The sequence below is a fragment of the Bombina bombina genome, chromosome 2 (genome assembly GCF_027579735.1).
Source record: "Bombina bombina isolate aBomBom1 chromosome 2, aBomBom1.pri, whole genome shotgun sequence".
NCBI classification, from domain to species: domain Eukaryota; kingdom Metazoa; phylum Chordata; class Amphibia; order Anura; family Bombinatoridae; genus Bombina; species Bombina bombina.
Genome location: NC_069500.1, coordinates 1,040,768,224 through 1,040,794,012, shown reverse-complemented (window position 1 = coordinate 1,040,794,012; position 25,789 = coordinate 1,040,768,224). Strand labels below are relative to the sequence as shown.

The window sequence follows — 25,789 nt, the reverse complement described above, 5'->3', positions numbered from 1 at the left end:
ATATCCAATAAAGTTCTTTTTTCCCCAGAATTGTATATTTATTACCACCTCTAGGAGGAAATTTAGCCACATCAATAACTTTTATGGAAAAATCACCAATTCTGGTAAAGTGAACATTATTAAAATGTCTAGCACTGCGGAGTCCTTGTTATAATTTTTCACATCATTTACATGTTCTCGTATGCCTACATTTACCTTCCTTGTCGTTTTACCAACATATTGTATGTCGCAAAGAATGCATTCTAGTAAGTAAACTGCAAAATCTCTTTTACAGTTAGCATAAAAGAATATGTCATAAGCTTGATTATCAACTGAAGACCTGAACTGTTTGGACACATCCACCATACTACAAGTCAAACAGGTCCTAACTCCACGTTTATAATTACCCCTATTCCTTAACCATGAATTACCTTTATCACTCTTAGAATTGGTTACCCGTCTTGTAGCTAATCTAGATGCTAAAGTCATTATTTTAATTTTTTTACACCAATCTACATTTACCTTTTACATCCTTTAAATTATTATCACATGAGAGCACAGGAAGATTCCTTTTCAAAATCTTTACAATTTGTGGAAATTGGTTGGTATATTGCGATTGCGTAGAAAAAAAACACACTGTCACCTCTCATGTTTATTACGTCTATCTTTTACACAATCTGCTACCTGCATTGAACCAATTTCTAATCTAGTGCATTCTAAATTAACAGAACCATAACCTCTATAAAAAAAAAGCCTATTTACCAATTCTTTAGACTGCTTCGAATAAATGTTGTCATCATTGGTATTACGCCTCAATCTTATGAACTGACCCCTTGATATGGCCCGCACAAGGTGAGGTGGATGACAAGAACTGGCATGAAGAATAGCATTTCCAGCACTTAATTTTCTTAATGTTTTTTTATATTATTCTATTGTTCACCACATCATTCTCCAATGTCACATCCAAGAAGCCAGTTTTCAAAGAATTATGATCCCCAACATATTGCAAACACATATCGTTGTTAGAAAAACAAGAAAACTATTAAAGCTAGTTTTATCCAAAAATCCATCAATAATCAAGATTAGATCATCAATTAATCTTCTGTAGAACACAATTTTGCAAGTATACTGATTATAGATATTATTATACAAATACTTCAACTCCCAATATCCTACATATAGGTTAACAAATTAAGGGACATATTTTGTCCCATCACTGTCCCACAACATAGTTGATAATAGTAGTCATCAAACATTAGAAAATTTTGCATCAGCAAAAATTCTAAAACAGATGTACTTCTTTATCTAAGTATTTTAGCTGATAAATTTATCCAAAGAATAGCTAATTTCTTTTATGCCCTGTGCATGGGGAATCAAAGTATACAGCAATAGAGTAACCTTGTTGCCATTTGAACATTTTTAAGGCCGCCAGGAGATGGGATGAATACCTTAGATAACTATAAAGACTCCTCACTATCCACTGTAAAATTGAATCCATCCAGTCTGACAAAGGTTTTAACAATGAGCCAATGCCAGACACAATTGGCCTACCTGGAGGTTTTACAGGATCCTTATGTATCTTGGGTAAATAGTGAAACAATGGCACTACAGGAAACTCTGGTATTAAATGCTGTATCTCATCTTGTACAAAAACACCCAAATATATGCCTTCATCCAATAGTGTCATTCCTTTTTAAATGCAAAAGTTGGATTTCCACACAACAATTTATACGTAGATATATCATTTAATTGACAAAGGGCCACCTCAAAATAATCATTTTTATTTAAAACCACATTATTTCCTCCTTTATTGGAATTTCTAATAACAATATCATGATTATTCTGAAAAGATTCCAGCACCAATTTTTCTGATTTGCAAATATTCTGTTTGGTAATCTTCTTATTAGTAGCCAAAATCAATGATTATTTTTTACATTTTTCTGAAACTGATTTATAACTGATGCCCTAAACTGTATTGGATCAAAATTCTGAACCACATTTTTTAGGACCAACTGGTCTCATATGCTCAGTAATGACATCACAACACTCCTGAAGATCAATGAGAGTACTCAGAGCAGAAGCATCTTGAAAGGAAACATATTATTGTACTGACACAGTCTGTGATATCACATTTGCTGTATTTGTTTCAGAGCCATGTTGAAGAGCAAAATACCTCTTGAGTGTTAACTTTCTGACATACCTGTTTATATCCAGCAAGGTATTAACCCCTTAAGGACCGGACATTTCAGACAAAAACTTCCCTAAAAGACCAAAGCATTTTTACCATCACTACATTTAAACAGAAATAGAGTATTTTTTATATTTACCTATCAAAACTATATATTTTTCCTTTCCTAAGATATGGAGAGTCCACAACGTTATTCCAATTATTAGTTGGAATATCACTCCTGGCCAGCAGGAGGAGGCAAAGAGCACCACAGCTAAGCTATTAAGTGTCACTCCCCTACCCATAATCCCCAGTCATTCTCTTTGCCTCTGTCAATGGAGGAGGTGAAGTTTGGTGTCTGAAGAAATTAATTCCTTTTTACAGGTACTTTTCCCTGCAAGCAAGAATTTGGGTTTAGCTGAGTCCACGTCAATCTCTTCAGTAGAGTAATGGTGGCTTTTAAGCAGTTAGGAAGTTGTGAGGTAGTCCTTGCTTGTTTCCTAGCACATTGCTGCCCTTGGTACAGAAAGCCAGAGTTAGTTATTCTGTTCTTTCTTTTTCTACAGGTCTATGTAAGGAGTATGTGTCCTTTCACACCTTGTGAGCTGTCTTCCTGCTGGACAGCTAGACTGCAGGTAAGTGCTTTTGTCTTCTAGGTCTTGGAGACTTGCACTTCAGATGAATATGTCATATGCAGTAGATGGGGACCTTATACAGGATTTTCTTTGGCAGTGGGCAGACACATTATGTATGTTGAGACTAGGGGGCTGATTTATCAAGCTCCGTATGGTCTAAAGACCGCTGCTCCATAACTTTTCCACCTGCTCTGAGGCCGCGGACAGAAATCAACCCGATCGAATACAATCGGGTCGATTGACACCCCCTGCTAGCGGCCGATTGGCCGCAAATCTGCAGGGGGCGGCATTGCACCAGCAGTTCACAAGAACTGCTGGTGCAATGATAAATGCTGACAGCATATGCTCTCGGCATTTATCGATGTGCAACTGACATGATACGCTACAGACTGCTTGACTGCTTGAGCGTTTGTGTAAATTAAGCTCCGGTGTAGGCAGAGGTACCCGGGAGCCTTTTACTTGCTGCATAGTTTCCTCTCCCTGCCGGTCATGTGACTTCTCTCTGCTGTCGGATATTCACGGAGCGGAGCAGCATCATTGAATTTCGTTTTGTATACATTTAAAGTGACAGTACCATTTTAAAAGAGTTTTATTGTTTGTGTTATTTCTGTGGGAATTCTGGTAGTTTGATCATGGAGCAGGAGTTGGTTCCTATGGACAAATGTCTATTGTGTCTTGAGGCCCAAATTGTGTTACCTATGCAATTTTGTTCTTGGTGCTTAAAAAGGACTTTAAAATGTAAAGAAATGTTTTATGTTTCTGAGCCTAATGTCTCTCAGGATAATGCTGTTCACACAATGCCACAGCTTTCTCCTCAAACATCACAAGCCTCAATGGCATCACATAGAGTGCCCTGCAGTTCCTCTCAGCCTCCTGGAAGAGTTTATTTGGCTGCAGATTTTGCTGCACAGGTATCTTCTGCGATATCTGTGGCATTACCTGTTTTTCCTATACTGGGAAAACACAAGAGGAAATGTAGACATTCAGATAGTAAGGTTTCTTTTTCGGACAGTATAATTCCTTCATCTGATACTGAAGAAGTAAACTTCAGATTTAAGCTTGAACACCTTTGTGTACTGTTAAAGGAAGTATTGGCTACTTTGGATGACTCTGACTCTTCTGTCATTGTCAACCCTAAAACATCTAGTAAACTTAACAAATACTATGATTTTCCTTCCTCTGTGGAAGTGTTTCCTGTTCCAGACTGTGTGACAGAAATTATTTCACAGGAATGGGAGAAGCCAGGGATACCTTTCTCCCCAACAGATTTTTTTCTGTTCTGACTCCATTAAATATTCATGGCGCATAGTGCTTATTGTAGAAGGGGCTATTTCTACTCTGGCTAAGAGCACTACGATCCCTATAGAGGATAGCTGCTCCTTTAAGGATCCCATGGACAAGAAGCTGGAGGCTTATTTGAAAAAGATGTATGTTCATCAGGGTCTTCAATGGCAACCTGCAGTCTGAATTGCCACAGTATCAAGTGCAGCATCTTATTGGTGTGATGCCTTGCCCAAATCAGTTTTAGTAGATACTCAGTTAGAGGAGATCCAAGATAGGATTAAGGCTCTCAAACTAGCCAAATCCTTTATTTCTGATGCTAACATGCAAATTATTAGACTGGGAGCCAAGATTTCTGGCTTCACTGTCTTAGCCTGCAGGGCATTGTGGCTAAAATCTTGGTCAGCTGATATTACCTCCAAGTCCAAGCTTCTGGCGCTTCCTTACAAGGGTAAAACCTTGTTTGGACCTGCCCTGCCCTGGCAGAAATCATTTCTGATATTACGGGTGGAAAAGGGTCTTTTCTACCACAAGATAAGAAGAACAGACCTAAAGGGCGTCAAAGTAATTTTCATTCCTTTTGTAACTTCAAAGGTCAAAAGTCTTCCTCTCCCTCTTCCAAGCAGGAGCAGCCCAAGTCCGTTTGGAAGCCCAATCAGTCTTGGAACAAGGGGAAGCAATCAAAGAAACCCTCAGCTGAGTCTAAGTCAGCATGAAGGGTGGGCCCCTGATCCGGGATCAGATCAAGTGGGGGGCAGACTTTCCGTGTTTTGTCAAGCATGGATATGAGATGTCCCAGATCCTTGGGCTGTGGACATAGTATCTCAGGGTTGCAAAATAGAATTCAAAACTTTTCCTCCCAGGGGCAGATTCCATCTCTCCAGATTATCTGCAGACAAGGTAAAAAGAGAGGCATTCTTGAACTGCATTCAAGACCTTTCCTCCTTGGAGTGATTGTTCCAGTTCCAGTAAGGGAACAGGGTCTATGATTTTATTCAAATCTGTTTGTGGTTCCCAAAAAAGAGGGAACTTGTTGACCCACTTTAGACCTAAAGTGTCTCAACAAGTTTCTCAGGGTACCATCCTTCAAAATGGAAACCATTTGTTCCATTCTTCCATTGGTTCAGGAGGGTCAGTTCATGATGACCATAGACTTGAAGGATGCATATTTTCATGTTCCCATCCACAGGGATCATCACAAGTTCCTGAGATTCGCTTTTCTAGACAAACACTTTCAGTTTGTGGCTCTTCCATTTTGCCTTGCCACAGCTCCCAGAATTTTCTCAAAGGTTCTGGGGGCTTTCTTGGGAGTGATCAGGTCTTGGGGAATTGCAGTGGCGCCCTACCTGAACAACTTATTTGTTCAGGCGCCATCTTTTCAACAAGCAAACTCTCATACAGAGACCTTGGGGGGTATTCCGCAGCATATTTGTGGCGAGGCTGACTCGCCTTAGTTATCAAAGGCTAGAGACCGGCAAAAGTAGAATTTTGTGACGTAAACTTCGATCCGCCGGACTCAGTCCGACACAGATCGATTCTTACGTCACTACAGATGTTCCGCACACAATTGCGGCACAATCTGACTACTTTTGCTAGTTATCAAAAAACTAGCAGGTACGCTCGGCACTTTTACGGCCCAGCGTACCTGGTTTTCAAACCGCCACCCTGGAGGCGGCGGATCCCATAGGAATCAATGGGAGTCTGACCATAGAGAAAGTACAAGTTCGCTGCTGCCAGATATCCCATTGATTTCTATGGGAGATGTCTGCACCTAACACCCTAACATTTACCCCGAGTGTAAACACCTCTAATCTGTCCCCCCCTACACCGCCGCAACTAAATAAAATGATTAACCCCTAAACCACCGCTCACGGAGCCCACCGCAATCTACTCTATACATATTAACCCCTAAAACGCCGCTCCCGGAGCCCACCGCCACCTACATGATACCTAGTAACCCCTTATCCTGCCCCCCTATAATAAAGTTATTAACCCCTATCCTGCCGATCCCGCACCTCGCCGCAAATAAATAAATAGTTTAACCCCTAAACCGCCGCTCCCTGACCCTGCCGCAACCTATATTAAATTTATTAACCCCTAATCTGCCCCCCCTACACGCCGCCACCTATAATACATTTATTAACCCCTATCCTGCCCCCCACTACACCGCCGCCACTGTAATAAATTTTTTAACCCCTAAACCTAAGTCTAACACTAACCCTAACACCCCCCTAACTTAAATATTAATTAAATAAATCTAAATCATATTTCTATTATGAACTAAATTAATCCTATTTAAAACTAAATACTTACCTTTAAAATAAACCCTAATATAGCTACAATATAAATAATCATTATATTGTAGCTATCTTAGGATTTATTTTTATTTTACAGGTACCTTTCAATTTATTTTAACTAGGTACAATAGCTTTTAAATAGTTATTAACTATTTAATAGCTTACCTAGCTAAAATAAAGAGAAATGTACCTGTAAACTAAAAACTAACCTAAGTTACAATTACACCTAACACTACACTATACTTTAATATATTATTCCTATTTAAAACTAAATACTTACCTGTAAAATAAACCCTAGGATAGCTACAATATAATTAATAATTACATTGTAGCTATTTTAGGATTTATATTTATTTTACAGGTAACTTTGTATTTATTTTAGCTAGTTAGAATAGTATTAAATAGTTATTAACTATTTAATAACTACCTAGCTAAAAGAAATACAAAATTACCTGTAAAATAAATCCTAACCTAAGTTACAATTAAACCTAACACTACAACAATTTTAAGCTACTTACACCTAATCTAAGCCCCCTAATAAAATAACAAACACCCCCAAATTAAAAAAATGCCCTACCCTATTCTACATTAAAAAAGTTTAAAGCTCTTTTACCTTACCAGCCCTTAAAAGGGCCTTTTGTGGGGGCATGCCCCAAAGAAAACAGCTCTTTTGCATGTAAAAGAAAAATACAACCCCCCCCCAACATTAAAACCCACCACCCACATACCCCTAATCTAACCCAAACCCCCCTTAAAATAACCTAACACTAATCCCCTGAAGATCATCCTACCTTGAGTCGTCTTCACTCAGCCGAGCCAACCGATGGAACACGGATGGAAGATTTCTTCAGCGCCGCTTGGAGGATCACTTCATCGGATGGAAGATTTCTTCAGCTCCCCTTGGATGATCACTTCTGCCGGTCCGGATGTCCTCTTCAGTTCCATCGGTGGCTCGGCTGAGTGAAGACGACTCAAGGTAGGATGATCTTCAGGGGATTAGTGTTAGGTTATTTTAAGGGGGGTTTGGGTTAGATTAGGGGTATGTGGGTGGTGGGTTTTAATGTTGGGGGGGGTTGTATTTTTCTTTTACAGGCAAAAGAGCTGAACTCTTTGGGGCATGCCCCCACAAAAGGCCCTTTTAAGGGCTGGTAAGGTAAAAGAGCTTTGAACTTTTTTAATGTAGAATAGGGTAGGGCATTTTTTTTATTTTGGGGGTGTTTGTTATTTTATTAGGGGGCTTAGATTAGGTGTAAGTAGCTTAAAATTGTTGTAATATTTTTTTAAATGTTTGTAACTTATTTTTTTTATTTTTTGTAACTTAGCTTTTTTTATTTTTTGTACTTTAGTTAGTTTATGTAATTGTATTTAATTGTAGTTATTTGTAGGTAATTTAATTAATTTAATGACAGTGTAGTGTTAGGTTTAATTGTAACTTAGGTTTGGATTTATTTTACAGGTAATTTTGTATTTCTTTTAGCTAGGTAGTTATTACATAGTTAATAACTATTTAATAACTATTCTAACTAGCTAAATAAATACAAAGTTACCTGTAAAATAAATATAAATCCTAAGATAGCTACAATGTAATTATTAATTATATTGTAGCTATCTTAGGGTTTATTTTACAGGTAAGTATTTAGTTTTAAATAGGAATAATTTATTAAAGTATAGTGTAGTGTTAGGTGTTATTGTAACTTAGGTTAGTTTTTATTTTACAGGTAAATTTCTCTTTATTTTAGCTAGGTAAGCTATTAAATAGTTAATAACTATTTAATAGCTATTGTACCTAGTTAAAATAAATTGAAAGTTACCTGTAAAATAAAAATAAATCCTAAGATAGCTACAATATAATTATTATTTATATTGTAGCTATATTAGGGTTTATTTTATAGGTAAGTATTTAGTTTTAAATAGGATTAACTTAGTTAATAATAGAAATATGATTTAGATTTATTTAATTAATATTTAAGTTAGGGGGGTGTTAGGGTTAGTGTTAGACTTAGGTTTAGGAGTTAATAATTTTATTACCGTGGCGGCGGTGTAGTGGGGGGCAGGATAGGGGTTAATAAATTTATTATAGGTGGCGACGGTATAGGGGGGGCAGGATAGGGGTTAATAAATGTAATATAGGTTGCGGCGGGTTCAGGGAGCGGCGGTTTAGGGGTTAAACTATTTATTTATTAGCGGCGAGGTGCGGGATCAGCAGGATAGGGGTTAATAACTTTATTATAGAGGGCGACGGTATAGGGGGGGCAGGATAGGGTTTACTAGGTATAATGTAGGTGGCAGCGGTGTCCGGGAGCGGCGGTTTAGGGGTTAATACATTTATAAGACTTGGGGCGGGGTCTAGGAGCGGCGGTTTAGGGGTTAGTAACTTTATTGAGTTGCAGGGGGCTCCAGGGGCGCCGGTATAGGGGGTAGAACAGTGTAGTTTAGTGTGAGTGCTTAGTGACAGGCTAGCAAGAAAGCTGTCAAACAGCCAAAGAGCAGCAAGATCGGATGAGTGATAACTCTCACAGTCCGCTGCTCATCGCCCCGCGGCTTTTTGACAACTTTACTTGATAACTTAGGCGATTTTTTCAGGTCCGCGGCGGCGATGTGAGGCGAGCTTAGGCGGGCGTATTGGGCCGGCGAAGGCAGGAAAGTTGACACGTTGATAACTACCCCCCCTTGTCTTTTCTATGTTTCCATGGATGGAAAGTGAATCTGGAAAAGTGTTCCCTTGTTCCAGCTACAAGGGTGGTTTTCATATGTACTATAATAGATTCCCTATCTATGAAAAAATTTCTGATGGAGGTTAAAAAATACAAAATTCTCTCCTCTTGCTTCTCTCTACAGTCTACTGTTTGGTCATCAGTGGCTCAATGCATAGAGGTAATTGGTCTGATGGTCGCTTCCATGGACCTCATTCCCTTTGCTCGATTCCATTTGAGAGCTCTGCAATTATGCATGCTCAGACAATGGAACAAAGACCATTCGAATCTGTCTCAGAGGATAGATCTAGACCAGTCGACAAGAGACTCTCTCCCGTGGTGGCTTTCACAGGGCCATCTGTCTCAGGGCACATGCTTCCGAAGACATTCCTGGGTGATTGTGACCACGGATGCCAGCCTGCTAGGCTTGGGAGCAGTCTGGGACTTGTTAAAGGTGCAGGGACTATGAACTCGGGAGGAGTCTGCTCTCCCCATAAACATCTTGGAGTTGAGAGTGATTTACAATGCTCCGATGGCTTGGCCTCAATTGTCCTTATCCCGGTTTATCAGGTTCCAACCGGACAATGTCAACTCAGTGGCGTACATCAACCACCAGGGAGGAACTCGGAGTTCCTTAGCCATGATGGAGGTGGCACGGGTTATTCAGTGGGCGGAAGCTCACAATTGTTGTCTATCTGCCATCCACATTCCAGGAATGGACTACTGGGAAGTGGATTTCCTGAGCAGACAGACATTATATCCCGAGGAGTGGGCTCTCCATCTGGAGGTGTTCTCCAGGTTAACCCTCAAGTGGGGGGTGCAGGAGTTGGATCTGATGGCGTCTCGGCAGAACACCAAGCTTTCAAGGTATGGTTCAAGGTCAAGAGATCCTCAGGCTACTCTGATAGATGCTCTGGTGGTTCTTTGGGATTTCGGTCTAGCATATCTGTTTCCTCCATTTGCGCTCTTTCTATGCGTCATTGCTCATATCAAACAGGAGAGAGCGTCGGCAATTCTTATAGCTCCTGCATGGCCTGGCAGGATCTGGTATGCAGACCTAGTGAAGATGTCATCTCTGCCACCTTGGAGGATGCCTCTGAGAAAGGACCTTCTAACTCAGGGTCCATTCCTCCATCCAAATCTAATTTCTCTGAAGCTGACTGCTTGGAGATTAAACGCTTAGTTCTGGCTAAGCTTGGTTCTTCTGAGTCGCAAGCCTGTTACTTGTAAAATGTACCATAAGGTATGGCGTAAATACCTTTATTGGTGTGAATCCAAAGGCTATTCTTGGAATAGGGTCAGGATTCCTAGGATTCTGTCCTTTCTCCAGGAAGGTCTGGAGAAAGTGTTGTCAGTCAGTTCTCTGAAAGGCCAGATTTCTGCTTTATCTATTCTTTTACAAAGCATCTGGCAGATGTGCCAGATGTTCAATCTTTTTGTCAGGCCCTGGTCAGAATCAGGCCTGTGTTTAAACCTGTTGCTCCTCCTTGGAGCCTTAACCTTGTTCTTAAAGTTTTGCAGCAGGCTCCGTTTGAGCCTATGCATTCTATAGATATTAAGTTGTTATCTTAGAAGGTTTTGTTTCTTATTGCTATCTCATCTGCCCTGAGAGTTTCAGAACTCTCGGCTTTGCAGTGTGATGCACCTTACCTTATCTTTCATGCAGATAAGGCGGTTCTTCGTATTAAATTGTGTTTTCTTCCGTAAGTGGTTTTTGGATAGAAATACTAATCAGGAAATTGTTGTTCCTTCTCTCTGTCCTAATTCTTCTTCTCATAAGGAACATCTGTTGCACAACGTGGATATTGTGCATGCTCTAAAATTCTACCTTCAGGCGACTAAAGATTTTCACCAGTCTTCTGCCCTGTTTGTTTGTTTCTCTGGAAAGCATAAGGGTCAGAAGGCTACTGCTACTTTTCTTTTCCTTTGGTTGAGAAGTATAATTTGTTTTGCTTATGAGACTGCTTATGGTCAGCAGCCTCCTGGGAGAATTAAAGCTCATTCCACTAGGGCTGTCTCTTCTTCTTGGGCTTTCAAAAATGAAGCTTCTGTGGAACCGATTTGCAAGGCTGCAACTTGGTCCTCTCTGCATACTTTTTTAAAATTTTACAAATTTGATACTTTTAACTTGGCTGAGGCCTCTTTTGGGAGAAAGGTTCTTCAAATGGTGGTGCCTTCTGTTTAGGTCTGCCTGTCTTGTTCTCCCTCCCTATTTATTCCGTGTTCTCTAGCTTGGGTATTGGTTCCCACTAGTAATTGGAATGACGTTGTGGACTCTCCATATCTTAAGAAAGAAAACAAAATTTATGCTTACCTGATACATTTCTTTCTTTCCGGATATGGAGTCCACGACCCCACCTTTAATTAAGACAGTTATTTTTGACTGAACCTCAGGCACCTCTACACCTTTGTGTTATTCCTTTTTCCATTTCCCTTCAGTCGAATGACTGGGGATTATGGGTAGGGGAGTGACACTTACCAACTTTGCTGTGATGCTCTTTGCCTCCTCCTGCTGGCCAAGAGTGATATTCCCACTAGTAATTGGAATGATGTTGTGGACTCTCCATATCCGAAAAGAAAGAAATTTATCAGGTAAGCATACATTTAGTTTTTTTAGTAGACAACCCAAAGTATTGATCTAAGCCCATTTTGGTATATGTCACGCCACCATTTCACCGCCAAATGTGATCAAATAAAAAAAAAAAGTTCACTTTTTCACAATTTTAGGTTTCTCACTGAAATTATTTACATACAGCTTGTGCAATTATGGCACAATGGTTGTAAATGCTTCTCTGGTATCCTCTTTGTTCGAATAATAGCAGACATATATGCTTTTTGGTAATTAGAAGGCCGCTAAATGCCGCTGCACACCACACTTCTATTATGCCCAGCAGTGAATTAAGGTTAATTAGGTAGCTTGCCGGGTTAATTTTAGCTTTAGTGTAGAGATCAGTCTCCCACCTGACCCATCCCACACCCTGATCTCTCCCTGACCCCCCCCCCCAAACAGCTCTATTCCCTCCCCCACCTTACAATTATAACCGCCATCTTAAGTACTGGCAAAAAGCCTTTTTTTTGTAATTTTTAAAAAATATATATATTTGCTGCAGTGTAGGTTCCCCCAACCTCCCTGATCCCACCCCATAAAAGCTCTCTAACCCTTCCCCCTTTTCCTATTTACCAACATCTTAGGTACTGGCAGCTGTCTGCCAGTACCCAGTTTGCTGCAAAATTTTCAATTTTTAAAAACAAAATAATAAAAGTCCCATTTTTTCTTTAGTGTAGCTGCCCCCCCCCCTCAATACACTACCCCCCTCCCAGATCCCTTGCTGTTAACGGATCCCACATGGGATCCCCCTCATTGCCCCTACTCCCTCCTTACCCCTCAATGACGTAGTTTTTGGTGGGATGGTTTTAGTCCAAGTCACGTGGCTGAGCGGTCCCACCCACTCCCACCCTCCTCCTGCCTCCTCCAGCGTTGGGCTGCCTGCCCACCCGCCTCCCTCCTTACCCTCCCACCCACTAACGATCAGTACCACTGCTCTCTCTGCATCGGTAACTCTGCAAATCTATTTCTGCAGTTCCTTACTCGTAGGACATGCAGAAATAGTGCAAGCTCAATCTTTGGCGTATAGGGTACAACGCTGGTCGTTAAGGGGTTAAAAAAAGAAATATCCCTTGATGGAGCAAAACCTAAGCCTTTGCTCAACAGGTTGATATGATCAACACTCAAGATGTATGAAGACAAATCATAACATTAAGGTCCATTAGTCCACATATCTCGACAAAGCCTTTCTTCGTTTTCCTTTTTGAGCTCCTGACTCGTCTAAAGGGACCCTCACTTGCTTTTTTTACTTCTTAGGGCATACTACCGGACCCTCACTTTCAGTCTTATCTGTAGAGACCACCTCCAAGGAATGAGAGGAAAGGGAAGAGACTGAAGAAGGGGAGGGAGGGAGATAAACCAGTTGATACTGCTGACTCTTGATCCGATGACTATGCTTCTTATATTTCTTCTTTTTCAAGATAGGTTTGGGAGTTTTTTCCATATGATCTTTTTTTGTTTTTCTTTTTATCACTCCATTTGCTTCTTTTGTTATTATTAAACCTCCGGCTTTTCGTCTGAAAGTTTGGCCAACGGTACACTTTGTTAGCTTCATAGTCAGAGATAGGCACGAATCAAGGCTGTGGCGGACATTTTCTAAAGTAAAGACCTTAGTGAAGGACACCAAGGTACATTTTAAATTAAAAACATAATTATATAGTGCTGAATGTTATTATACTGATGCAGTTACCACTGATCCTATAACCAGCCATCCTCTGGCTATACCCATGTGCCAGTGTCACTTCTGTGTCTTTGTACTGTATAGTGCTGGGTGTTATTATACAGATGCAGATACACATCCAGTATTTCACTCAGGCTTTATTTATTCCATAACTTATCACCCAATATCGCTAGCAGTCTCTTGACAAGCCACTAACTTTACTTACTCTACATATTCTCCCTTTCCTATTATTTACTCAGAAAGAAAAGATGTACTAAGGTTGTGAATCACAACCTTAGTATATCTTTTTTTCTTTTTAATTAAATACTACTTATAATAAACCTCAGGTGCTGGTTAAAGTGCTTTACCTTTGCATATAAAGCTCCAGGGATACAGTGGCAGCTTGCTTCTTGAATCTTCCCTCTCTCTGTCTTACTCAGAGTCATTTCCTCGGTACTAAGCGGCATCACGTGGGCGTGGCCCCAACCCTATGAAACGTGATGCTGCGTTTGTCAAGGAGTCAGGACCAGCATTCATCTGTCCTACTCCTTCCTCCCCGCAGCAAAATGGGCGGCGGACACTGCAAGGGCCAGTCACAGACACCTTGCCTATCCCTGTATAGTCCTGTCTGTCCCTATTGAATTTCACTCCTTTGCATTATGCAAGAATAGTATCTAATTTATCCACATGTTCTTTCATCAGCTTTTTTTTGCTTCCAGAATTTCTCAGGTGATTCAAAAGTCTTCAATTCTTTTTCAATATCCTCTATTAGGTCCTTAAGACTGACTCTTTTCCTCTGCAATGTCAGTCATATGGAGTACAGGTAAATTTGTCTTTATTTTAACTAGGTAGCTATTAAATAGTTAATAACTATTCAATAGCTATTGTACCTAGTTAAAATAAATTGAAAGTTGCCTGTAAAATAAAAATAAATCCTAAGATAGCTACAATATAATTATTATTTATATTGTAGCTATATTAGGGTTTATTTTAAAGGTAAGTATTTAGTTTTAAATAGGATTAATTTAGTTAATAAGAGAAATATTATTTAGATTTATTTAATTAATATTTAAGTTAGGGGGGTGTTAGGGTTAGTGTTAGACTTAGGTTTAGGGGTTAATAATTTTATTACAGTGGCGGCGGTGTAGGGGGGGCAGGATAGGGGTTAATAAATTTATTATAGGTGGCGACGGTGTAGGAGGGCAGATTTGGGGTTAATACGTTTAATATAGGTGGCGGCGGGGTCCGGGAGTGGCGGTTTAGGGGTTAAACAATTTATTTAGTTGCGGCAAGGTCCGGGATTGGCAGGATAGGGGTTAATAACTTTATTATAGGTGGCGACAGTGTAGGGGGGGCAGGATAGGGGTTACTAGGTATTATGTAGGTGGCGGCGGGGTCCGGGAGCGGCGGTTTAGGGGTTAATACATATATTATAGTTGCGGCGGGGACCGGGAGTGGCGGTTTAGGGGTTAACATATTTATTATAGTGGCGGTGGGCTCCGGGAGTGGCGGTTTAGGGAGTAATACATTTATTTAGTTGCGGCGGTGTAGGGGGGCAGATTAGGGGTGTTTAGACTTGGGGTACATATTAGGGTGTTAGGTGCAGACATCTCCCATAGGAATTAATAGGATGTCTGGCAGCAGCGAACATGAACTTTCGCTATGGTCAGACTCCCATTGATTCCTATGGGATCCGCCGCCTCCTGGTTTGAAAACCAGGTACACTGGGCCGGAAAAGTGCCGAGCGTACCTGCTAGTTTTTTGATAACTAGCAAAAGTAGTCAGATTGTGCCGAACTTGTTTGCGGAGCATCTGGAGTGACGTAAGAATCGATCTGTGTCGGACTGACACTTTTGCCGGTGTTTAGGGCTTGATAACTAAGGCGAATCAGCCTCGCCACAAATACGCTGGGGAATTCCAGCATATTTGAGGTTGATGGCTTGATAACTAGGGGCCATTGTCTCTCTTGTGTATATACTTTCTCTACTAAGCAATATTGTGATATAAACTGCTAATACGTTTACTATTGATTCATTATTTGTGTATGGAATCATGAAAAGGGGCTGGACTTACCTTGCTAGGCGGGACCACACTGATATACTTCAGGAAAGTTCTTCACTGTGAAAAGCACAATTGAACTAAAAGAGACTGCTCCCAGGTGGCAACTGAGCCATGGAACAAGCTACTGAGCTGTTGTTCGTTCCTGAGAGAGCACTTCTCTTTCTATGTGTATTTGTAATCGTGAAAAATTTCCCATACCTTACATGTATCTAGTAGTACGTTTTTCATATGGATTAAAGTGTATTTTTGCTATTTGCACTTATTATTAAGCTTCAAGGACTACAGATATCTTTTGGCATTAAACATATTTGGTATTTACTGGTTTGTAATGTCTCAGACTATAACTGAACAGTTTGCCTAGTGCCATAAAGTAATATAAGCATTGAAAAGGTTTAACATGAAGTTTTTACAGAGCCGACTGTTTTATGTGTTTATTGTATTGTGAATAGGCAGTTTTACTCTAGGTATTTTCTTTTATTTACAGCAGTACTTAGAGATGAATTTGAACAATTACATACACTAACATCTCCTCACTGGACCAGTTTATGCCATCGCTCAGGCATAATTTATTTCTCTTGTATGAAAATACAAATCGTTCACAGGTGTGGAAAAATACTTTAGGGGGGATTTTCAAAGATGCTTGTATTACTTATTTAATGCTCAAAAGTATAATTCTACAGCATATCGTTTTTACAAACATCTGTTCAGTTTTATATTCCCAAATGGTTATCTTTTTCATCTACTATTACTGTAAATATTCCAAAAGCTCTCTATGATAGAAATTCTATTTTTTTTTTCTTATTTACATGCACTTAATTTTTTTTAATACAGCATTAGTCAGGCCTAAATTGTATTTCTTTTCTAAACATTTTACTATAGATGTTTTTGTTTTGTTTTTTATTCTGAAACCATACTTTTGATGGCTCTGTTTTAAAGGGATTAGTCAGTCATTGACATATTTGAGATTAAAATGTTTTCTTAATTTAAATCAAAACTGCTTTACCATAACTAAGAAGTTAGTTCTTTCCGGACAGACACATATAGACCGGTAAATATCACCTTGTGTAAGCCGAATCTTATGAGAAGCATTGCTTTTTATCAAACTAAATGTGTTTTGTATCGTCACTAATAAAGTGTTTTTATTATTATTTTAATTACCTTTTATAAAAAGTTTAAAAAAACTTGGTGCTGTGCACTCACTAATTCATAGCAGGTAACACGACCATGAATATTCTGTATGCATTCTGGTGGAATGATTAAATCAGTATGACTTTTATAGCTTTTTATTTAATCAGTGGAACATTTACAGTTGGTTTATTGAATTGCATATTTATTATTATGGTTTATAAAGCCAATAATGCTGTGTACTTGCACTACAGCACTGGTTTTCAAACCTGTCTTCAGGCTTCCCTAGCAGGCCAGATTTTGAGGTTATCTGAACTAGAGAAGGTGAAATAATCCAAACACACACTCTCCTCGCTGCTACAGGTCCTACAGATGCTGTGTATCAATGGAAAGCGTAAGGTGGAACAGTCCACAATGAACCAGCTGAAAGGGGTGCAGGCTGGAACAGCCCAACGGCCTGATGCGAATGAATACAGAATGGTACAGCCGCACAATAAGAGGCACCAAAAAATCAAAATAACAATCTTTATTTAAACCAAGTTAAAATCATAGGTACATGGCCACAAACGTCTATGTCGCCATGTACCTATGATTTTAACTTGGATTAAATAAAGAATCCTTTTTTAATTTTTAAACAGCCCTCTTTTGGTTCCTCTTATTGTGCGGCTGTACCCTTTTGTATTCAAGGTAAAAAAAAAATCAGCTAGTAAGCATGGTTATTTTACCTGTCACCCAAGGTAATCCTGAAAATTTGGCCTAGGTTTGAAGTCCTGCAGGCATCCAGTTTCCTCACAAAACTTGTACATTAGTTGTCCGGTTTCTTTCTAGTACAATAGAGAATAAAATCTGAGAAAGAAAAAAAAATGCAAAAAAGAGATGATGAAGAAACCATGAAGTAATAAGAACTTTACAATTATTTCATTCTTAGTAAACAGAAACAAAAGGTACAACACATATTTAGTTACATATAAACATATGTTTCCCTAAAGTCAGAAAACAAATTAATATCTTTTTTCTACTTCCAAACTATTCAGACAGATCTGATATGACAGCTAAAACCAGTCAGCGCTGTAAAGATACTCTACCGGTTGCACTAGAAAAAATGCTGGTACTGGAAGTCCGTACAGTCCATCAGTACACAAACTTAGCTTAGTTAAATTAAGTCTATTTCATGTGTAAAAAAATAAAATTAAAATAAAATAATTTGCTAGCAGATAATCTGATTTTGTATTTAGTCATCAATTATATTCTTATTTGAACATTTAAATGTACTGTTAAAGGGACATGAAACCAAATGTTTTTCATTCATGATTCAGATAGAGTGTACAATTTTAGGAAGGTTTTTAATTTACTTCTATGATCAAATTTACCTCATTCTCTGAATTTTTTGTTAAAGCAGGTAGATGGGCTGAGAAGCATGCACATGTCTATATCACTATATGGCAACAGTCGTGCAAGAATGATTTTATTAGTGTTATATTATTAGTTTTGTAATGCTGCCAAAAGCATTCTTACAAAACCGTTGCCATATAGTTCTCCAGACATGCTACCTACTTAGGTATTCTCTTTCTTAAGAAATAGAATTAAATTGTAAACTGTCTTAAAATTGTATGTGCGGCGGTATAGCTATACCGCAAGCATTTTAGCCTGTAACGCAACGATCCATTCCGCACTCACTAAATGACGTTTGAGTGCAGGATTTCCATACCGCTGTATTACAGGTTGTGCGGTCCAGGTAAAATGCTTGCATTATACCCTATACCGCCGTTATCCGTACAGCGATCTGAGACCAGTAGTTATGGATTTTGCAAAATAAAAATGTTTCACAAAACTCACAACTAAAATGTTACAAAGTACATCAACATCCATAAACTACTTATTAACCCCTAATCCGCCGCCCACCCACATAGCCAACACTATATAAGGCTATTAACCCCTAAACCGCCGGCCCCTCACATTGCAACTACTATAATAAACCTATTAACCCCTAATCCACGGCCCACCCACATAGCCATCACTATATAAAGCTATTAACCCCTAAACCGCCAGCCCCCACATTGCTACTACTATAATAAACCTTTTAACCCCTAAACTGCCTGCCCTCCACATCGCAACTACTAAACCTATTAACCCCTAAACCTAACACCCCCCAATTTAAAATTAAATTTAAAATATAACTATCTTTAAATAAATAAAAACTTACCTGTGAAATAAAAAAACTAAGTTTAATCTATAAAGTAACTTTATAGTATTTTAAAACAATAAAATTAACGAAAAATAAAAAAAACTAAATTACAAATTTAAAAAATCCCACTGCGAAAAAAAAAAAAAATTACATTACAAAAGAATAAAAACTCTAAAATTACAAAAAATAAAAAACTCTAAGATAACAAAAAAATAATAAACGTAATTATCCACAATAATAACAATTAAAGCTAATCTAATACCCCTATAAAAACAAAAAAGCTCCCCCAAAATAAAACACCCCCTAACCGAACAATAAACAACCTTTTGTAGGGCATTGCCCTGAGGCAATCACCTCTTTTACCTTAAAAAATTACAAAGTCCCCCCTAAAAGTAAACCCCCCAAAATAAAAAAAAAATAAGTTTAAAAAAAACCTAAGCTACCCATTGCCCCTAAAGGGGCATTTGTATGGACATTGCTCTTAAAGGGGCATTCAGCTCTTTTGTGCCCAAAGCCCTAATCTAAAAAAAAACAAAAAAAAAACCTAACACTAACCACAGGAAATCTACTCATAGTTCCTATAGTCCGGACATCCTTCTTCATCCAGGCAGCGAGAAGTCTTCATCCATCGCGGGGGCATCTTCTATTTTCATCCCGGGGACGCGGAGCGGTTTAGGGGTTAATAGGTTTATTTTATTAGTAGCAATGTGGGTGCCGGCGATTTAAGGGTTAATAGGTTTATTTAGTGTCGGGACGGCGGATTAGGGGTTAATCATTTTATTTAGTGTCGGAGATGTTGGGGAGTGGCAGATTAGGGGTTAATAACTTTATTTACTGTCAGCAATGTCGGGGGGCGGTGGATTAGGGGTTTATGTTAGGGTAGTTTTAACATAACTTTCTTTTCTCCATAGACATCAATGGGGTTGCACTTGAATTATGGCGATCGCCATTCTGCGATCGCAGGTATTAGTTTTTTTCTGACACTTTCTCCCCATTGATGCCTATGTGGGAAAGCGTGCGTGAGCACGTAAAGTCAGGCCTTATCGCACCATACCGCACAACAAGAGAAGGTTTTTCAGTAACTTGTAATGGCAGCGCTATACCGCTCATTTTTTTACATAATTTATGTACCCGGTATAGCGCAAAACTCTTGGTGTATGTGTTCTATGTGCTTGTTTTTTTCTTATATTATAAAACTCTTCTTTTGTGTTTTTAGGAATGTGGGGATAAGCAGAGTCTGATTGATCGTGCCATAAGAGACAAACGTGCAGCAGAAGAAGAGCTAGAAAGGGTAAGAATCTCGCCATATGACGACACTGTGCACTATCTGTTTTGATTATTTAAATAATCAAGCTTTGTATTATAAAAATATTTCTTTTACCATAACTAATGGGGTCCATTTAGCAGAATATTTTTTAATCTTGTTAAGGGCCACAATATGGTCCTCAAATGCATTTTATTTGCTGTTGTACTTCCCAAACTGAATACTTTGAGTATTTTATATTTGAAAAACAGACTTTAATTGATCACAAACTTAGTGATGGTAAATTTAATTGCATTATACTGCTGTCAGTAGATCCATGAGTAGAACTGCACGTGCGCAGTTGGAATTCTAGCCAGTCTGTCCTCAAAGCAGCAGTGCGGGAGCGAGCTTCTGTATTAAATACATAGGGTGTGTGGTGCACCACATGCCTGTCAAAGTAAGGAAAAAATTCAGCTGAACCAATACTCTTCTTTGAAAGCTTTGAACAAGGTTTTAAAGTGTGTTGTGGGAATTTGTGCCAATTTAGCCAAAAGAGCATTTGTGAGGTCAGGCACTGATGTCGGACGAGAAGGCTTGGCTCAAATCTGTGTCTTCATGACGTAATAAATAATTGGAGGAAACTCATATGTATAAATCATGGACCCGGGATCTAGATCCCCCCACTCTTGAAAAAGTTCCGTTGTTATGGAATGAAATGTACGTAGAGTATTCTGAAAATTTTTGTCCCAGTGAGGCTTCCGTATTCCTGATGATTTGAACAGGTATACAATAAAGGAGGGATATTTTGTGTCTCTATATGATTCATTTGTTGCACACATCATCTGAGGCACCTAAGGCAGCTAGCGGAATTGGAGTCCTGTACACATGGACATTGCAGACCATCCACCCCTCAACCCGGTTTTCCACATTTTCACGGAGGACTCTGTTGGGTAACAAGGCGAGCAGCTGTTCCTTATTGTCGGATGATTTGCACATTTTACTGCCTGAATTTTGCTTTTATCTTGTGAGTTGCAGCCTACACTAAAAAGGGGCTACAATAAACATACTTTTGCCACTGCACTTAGATCTCTCTATTTGCGCTCTCCCTTTACTCTCTTCTTCTAGTTCTCTTATGAATGGTATTGGAACATTTACTCAGGAATAGCAGCATCCATATTGAGATCTAACAGAAGTTAACACTACACGATCCCAAGACATCCCACCATCCATCATAGGAAGTCTGGGCAATACTTTTTATCTGGACAGAGAAACCTCTCAAGGGTTTAATAAATTTACCTACTCTCTATAGATTGGACGGCATTGTGTAATTTATTTATATTTCCCCCTGTTACTGCACTACATGTATTAAACAGACACTTTTTTTAATTACAGTAAGCATTATTTTTAATGATTTTAGAGGTCTTTCATTAAGTGCCTTTGTTCCAATTCAGGGAGTGTGATTAATTATTCATCTTTACTGATTATAAGTGACAGTGTGTTCCTATTCATCCCAAAAGTGTTCAGTGCAGTTAGGGCTCTGTGCAGGCCACTCAAGTTCTTCCACATCAAACTTGTCAAATCATGTCTTTATTGGCATTACTTTGTGCAGAGTATTGCTGGAACAGGAAAGGGCCTACCCCAAACAGTAGCCACAACGTTAAGTTGGAAGCATTAAAAATGTCTTTGTATCCTGTAGCATTAATATGACTCTTCATTGGAACTAAGAGACCTAGCCCAAACCCTTAAAAGCAGCTCCTGGCCATTATCCCTCCTCCACCAAACTGTACAGAAAGCACTATGCATTTCGGTAGGTAGCTTTCTTCCGACATCTGCCCTACTCAGATTCTATCAGACTGCCAGATAGTAAAGCTGGATTAAACACTACATAGAATATGTTTCCACTGCTCCAGACTCCAATGGCTTTACAACAGTATGGTCTACCACTTTGTGACTGGGCTGTATAGTTGCTCCTAAATGCTTTCACTTCACAATAATAACACTTACAGTTGACCAGGGCGGATATAGTAGGGCAGAAAGTTTACAGACTGACTTGTGGCAAAAGTGGCATCCTATGCCTCATTTAAAATTACTTATCTCTTCCGTACGACCCGCAAAGATCTCATGGCTATGTTCTGGTTTTATATATATTTATATGTGATTGGTCACACAAGGGATGCAACCTATGTTTACATTTAGGGGCCGACATAACATGAGTTATGAGGAGATATGCGCTATTGATGACCTGGCTAAAGATCCCTCAATTGTGATAAGATCAGCTGACAAGAGTGGTGCTATAGTGGTTCTTAACTAGAATGATTATAAGGAAGACATTTTACAGCTGCATGATGACCAGGTATATTGTCAATTACCTAATGATCCAACATCAAAATATCAAGCAGAGATTAAGGTGATTCTAAAGGCTGGATTACAAGACTGTTTTTTCCAATCTTATAAACCATACCAAAAGTGCATAAGAGACTTGAGAAACCTCCAGGCCGCATGCTAGAGTAAGTGAGAGGATCTTTGCTTCAACTTTTAGCAATATATGGGTAGACCAATATCTACAACCATTGTTTGCATGGATGGGATCTTATATATGTGATTTAGCAGAATTTTTTAGAATGGTAACATTTTTTGGACTTTAACATACTGATTGGCTGGTGAATATGGATGACACCAGCTTATATAGAATAATACCACATGAGTATGGTTTATCAGCGGTTGAGACGGATCTACTAAAATTGCCTTATATTGGACCAGAACCAGAGTTTATTCAGAAGTTATTAAAGATCTGTCTTCTAATTACTTCAAAATTTGAGTCATCATATTATCAGCAACTTACAGGCACAGTGAGTGGTCTAATATGGCCACATCATATGCCAATGTTTATATGGAGGATTTTGAAATTTCCATCATGAAGGTATATCAACATCCGAATATTCTATTATACAAAAGATACATTGATGACGTGTTTCTGATCTGCTGTGGATCCATAGAAGATCTTGAGGTATCTGTTTTAAACTACATGGAGATTATGAAGTCTGACCCTACATTACTTTTGGGAATGATGCACCTCCAAGAATGGGGTACAAGCGTAGTTGTAATTTAAAAGATCTTTTTGATGCTTACAGACCCATCTTATTGCAATAGAAAGGAATCCTGGTTGACATCTAGAAAACTGGGGCCATATAAATTCCCCAGTTGTACAATTTGCAATGCGATGATACAGGGGGCCAGTGTTTCGACACCCTCATAAGAACAAGAAATTACCAGATTCACCACTATATAACATGTTCAACAAAGTATTTAGTTTATCTATTGAGCCATGTATGTGGGCATTTCTATGTAGACAAGAATGATGATGACATCAGAAAGAGAATAGCTAATCACTGAAGTTTTTTGAATTCATGTATATCTATGGAAAAAAATAAATGACTTTTATTCTAAGAACTTTTGCCTTGACTCGCCGCTCTCCCTTGGAATTTGTAATCACCAAAGTTCCATTAGATTAGCCATGGATACAAAGAAAACAGACCAACCTGTGGCAAGGCACTTTTTGGAAGCACAACACACAGTTAAGGACCTCAAATTTATATTGATACATCCTGTTCCCCCTTTAAAGAGAGGCGAAGATAGGAGCAAAAAACTTTTACAGTTAGAGGCTAAATGGATCTTCCAGCTGGGTACCTAACAACCAAATGGTTTAAATGTGAACATTGACGGGCATGTTTTTTTGTAGTAATTGGAGATCCCTCTTTGGTAAATCCAACTAGTTGGATCAGGGTTTGTAAATAGCTAGTACAGTATCTAGTTTGACTGCTACAAAAAATGTAATTGAAATGAAAATATAGTCAATTACAAGGTTAGAAACAATAATTGTGTCCTTCAAATTTTACTTTCATCAAAGAATCCTCCATGTGCAGCAATTACAGCCTTGCAGACATTTGGCATTCTAGTTGTCAATTTGTTGAGGTAATCTGAAGAGATTTCACACTATGCTTCCTATAGCATCTCCCACAAGTTGGATTGGTTTTATATGTACTTCTTACGTACTCAATAGGTTTGAGATCTGGTGACTGTGCTGGCCTCTCCATTAAAGACAGAATACCAGCTGCTTCTTTCCTAAATGGTTCTTGCATAGTCTGGAGCTGTGCTTTGGGCCATTGTTCTGTTGTAGGATGAAACTCCAATTAAGGTTATGGCATGATGTTGTAAAATGGAGTGATAGCATTCCTTCTTCAAACTCCATTTAACCCTGTATAAATTTCCCACTTTACCACCACTAAAGCACTGCCAGACCATCACATTGCCTCCTCCATGCTTGACAGATGGCATCAAGCACTCCTCCAGTATTTTATCATTTGGTCTGCGTCTCAGGAATGTTCTTCTTTGTGATCCAAACGCTTCAATCTTAGATTTGTCTGTTCATAACAATTTTTTCCAGTATTCCTCTGTCCAGTGTCTGTTTTCTTTTACCCATCTTAATCTTTTCTTTTAATTGATGTTTTGCAGGCACTATTTCATGAAGCTGCAGTTGAGAACCTCTGAGATATCTGTTTCTTAAACTAGACACACTAATGTATTTGTTGTCTTGCTCAGTTTTGCACCGGGTTCTCCCACTCCTCTTTTTATTCTGGTTAGAGCCAACTTTCAGAAGAAAGTTCTTTGTTTCTTGAGCCTGCAAGTGAACCCACACTAAGTAATTCCAAACTTTTGAACATGTGTGTGCATTTGTGTGTGTGTGCATTAGGGTTGCACCGATACTAGTATCGGTATCGGTGCTGATACCAAGTATTTGCATAAGTACTTGTACTCATGCAAATGCACCGATACCTGCACTTCCTACCCATACTCTATCTTGAGGAGTTTTTTCAAACTGCATGTTCCCATTTCATTTTAAGCTGTAGTGGAGACTCAACTAAAAATGGTTCACTTCTGTTCTTCCAATACCATTGTAATTGTATTATTGCAAGAGAGATCACTGTACCTTGTTCAGACCAACCCCTGAAGTACGGGGTAGATAATAAACTGAGATTTCAAGCTCTGGCTAAAATGGCCTAAAATTATCTTTCTGCCCCATGCAGTAGTGCTGAAAATGAAAACGACATTACTGATAGCAGAAACAGACGTATAGCTGAACATACAGAGATGCTTCTGTTCCTTAAAAAGAACTTGCTACTAACTTTTCAAAAATTATTATAATTGCTAGATTGCCTGTTATACTGCTAGTTCTTCTCTTGCACAATTATGCTCAAAACATACCGTACTCTGAGGAACATCCTTAGATTATATAATTGCAGGAAGAGTGTTCATAGAAAAAATTAAGTTAAATCCTATGAACACACATCTTACAATAATAGGACTATATTTAGATTACATTTGATATGTAAGCTTTACCAATGTTTTGTTCACATTTCCAACTCAATAGACTTTAGTGGAGTTGCACATGCAATGAGCATTGGTAAAGCTTACTAATCAAATGTAAGCTAGCCCATAGTGTTGTTCCCCATGTTTAAACAGTGCACTGGTATATTTTTTACTGCATTGCACTTTTGGTTAGTTGTGATATTACATTTGTTATTTATTGTTGTTATTATGAATATATTTGAATGTAATATATATATATATATATATATATATATATATATATATATATATATATATATATATATATATATATATATATATATATATATATATATATATATAAAGAAATCCAAAGAGGAGACGTCCGCACCACCAATTCATCAAGGTATCCGCTTTATTTACAGTAACATGAAGACAAAGCAGCAGCGACGTTTCATGTCCATCCGACTCTTAATCATGCTGACGTCTCCTCTTTGGATTTCTTTATATAC

General features: G+C 38.7%; 1 protein-coding gene across 1 annotated transcript in view; it reads left to right on the top strand.

Moving 5' to 3' along the window:
* Positions 1-25,789, top strand: part of SCLT1 (sodium channel and clathrin linker 1) — a 555,483-nt gene that overhangs the window by 374,232 nt on the left and 155,462 nt on the right. The window contains 1 exon segment of the mRNA XM_053703662.1: positions 19,905-19,979. Within this exon segment, the coding sequence (XP_053559637.1) occupies positions 19,905-19,979 (75 nt within the window).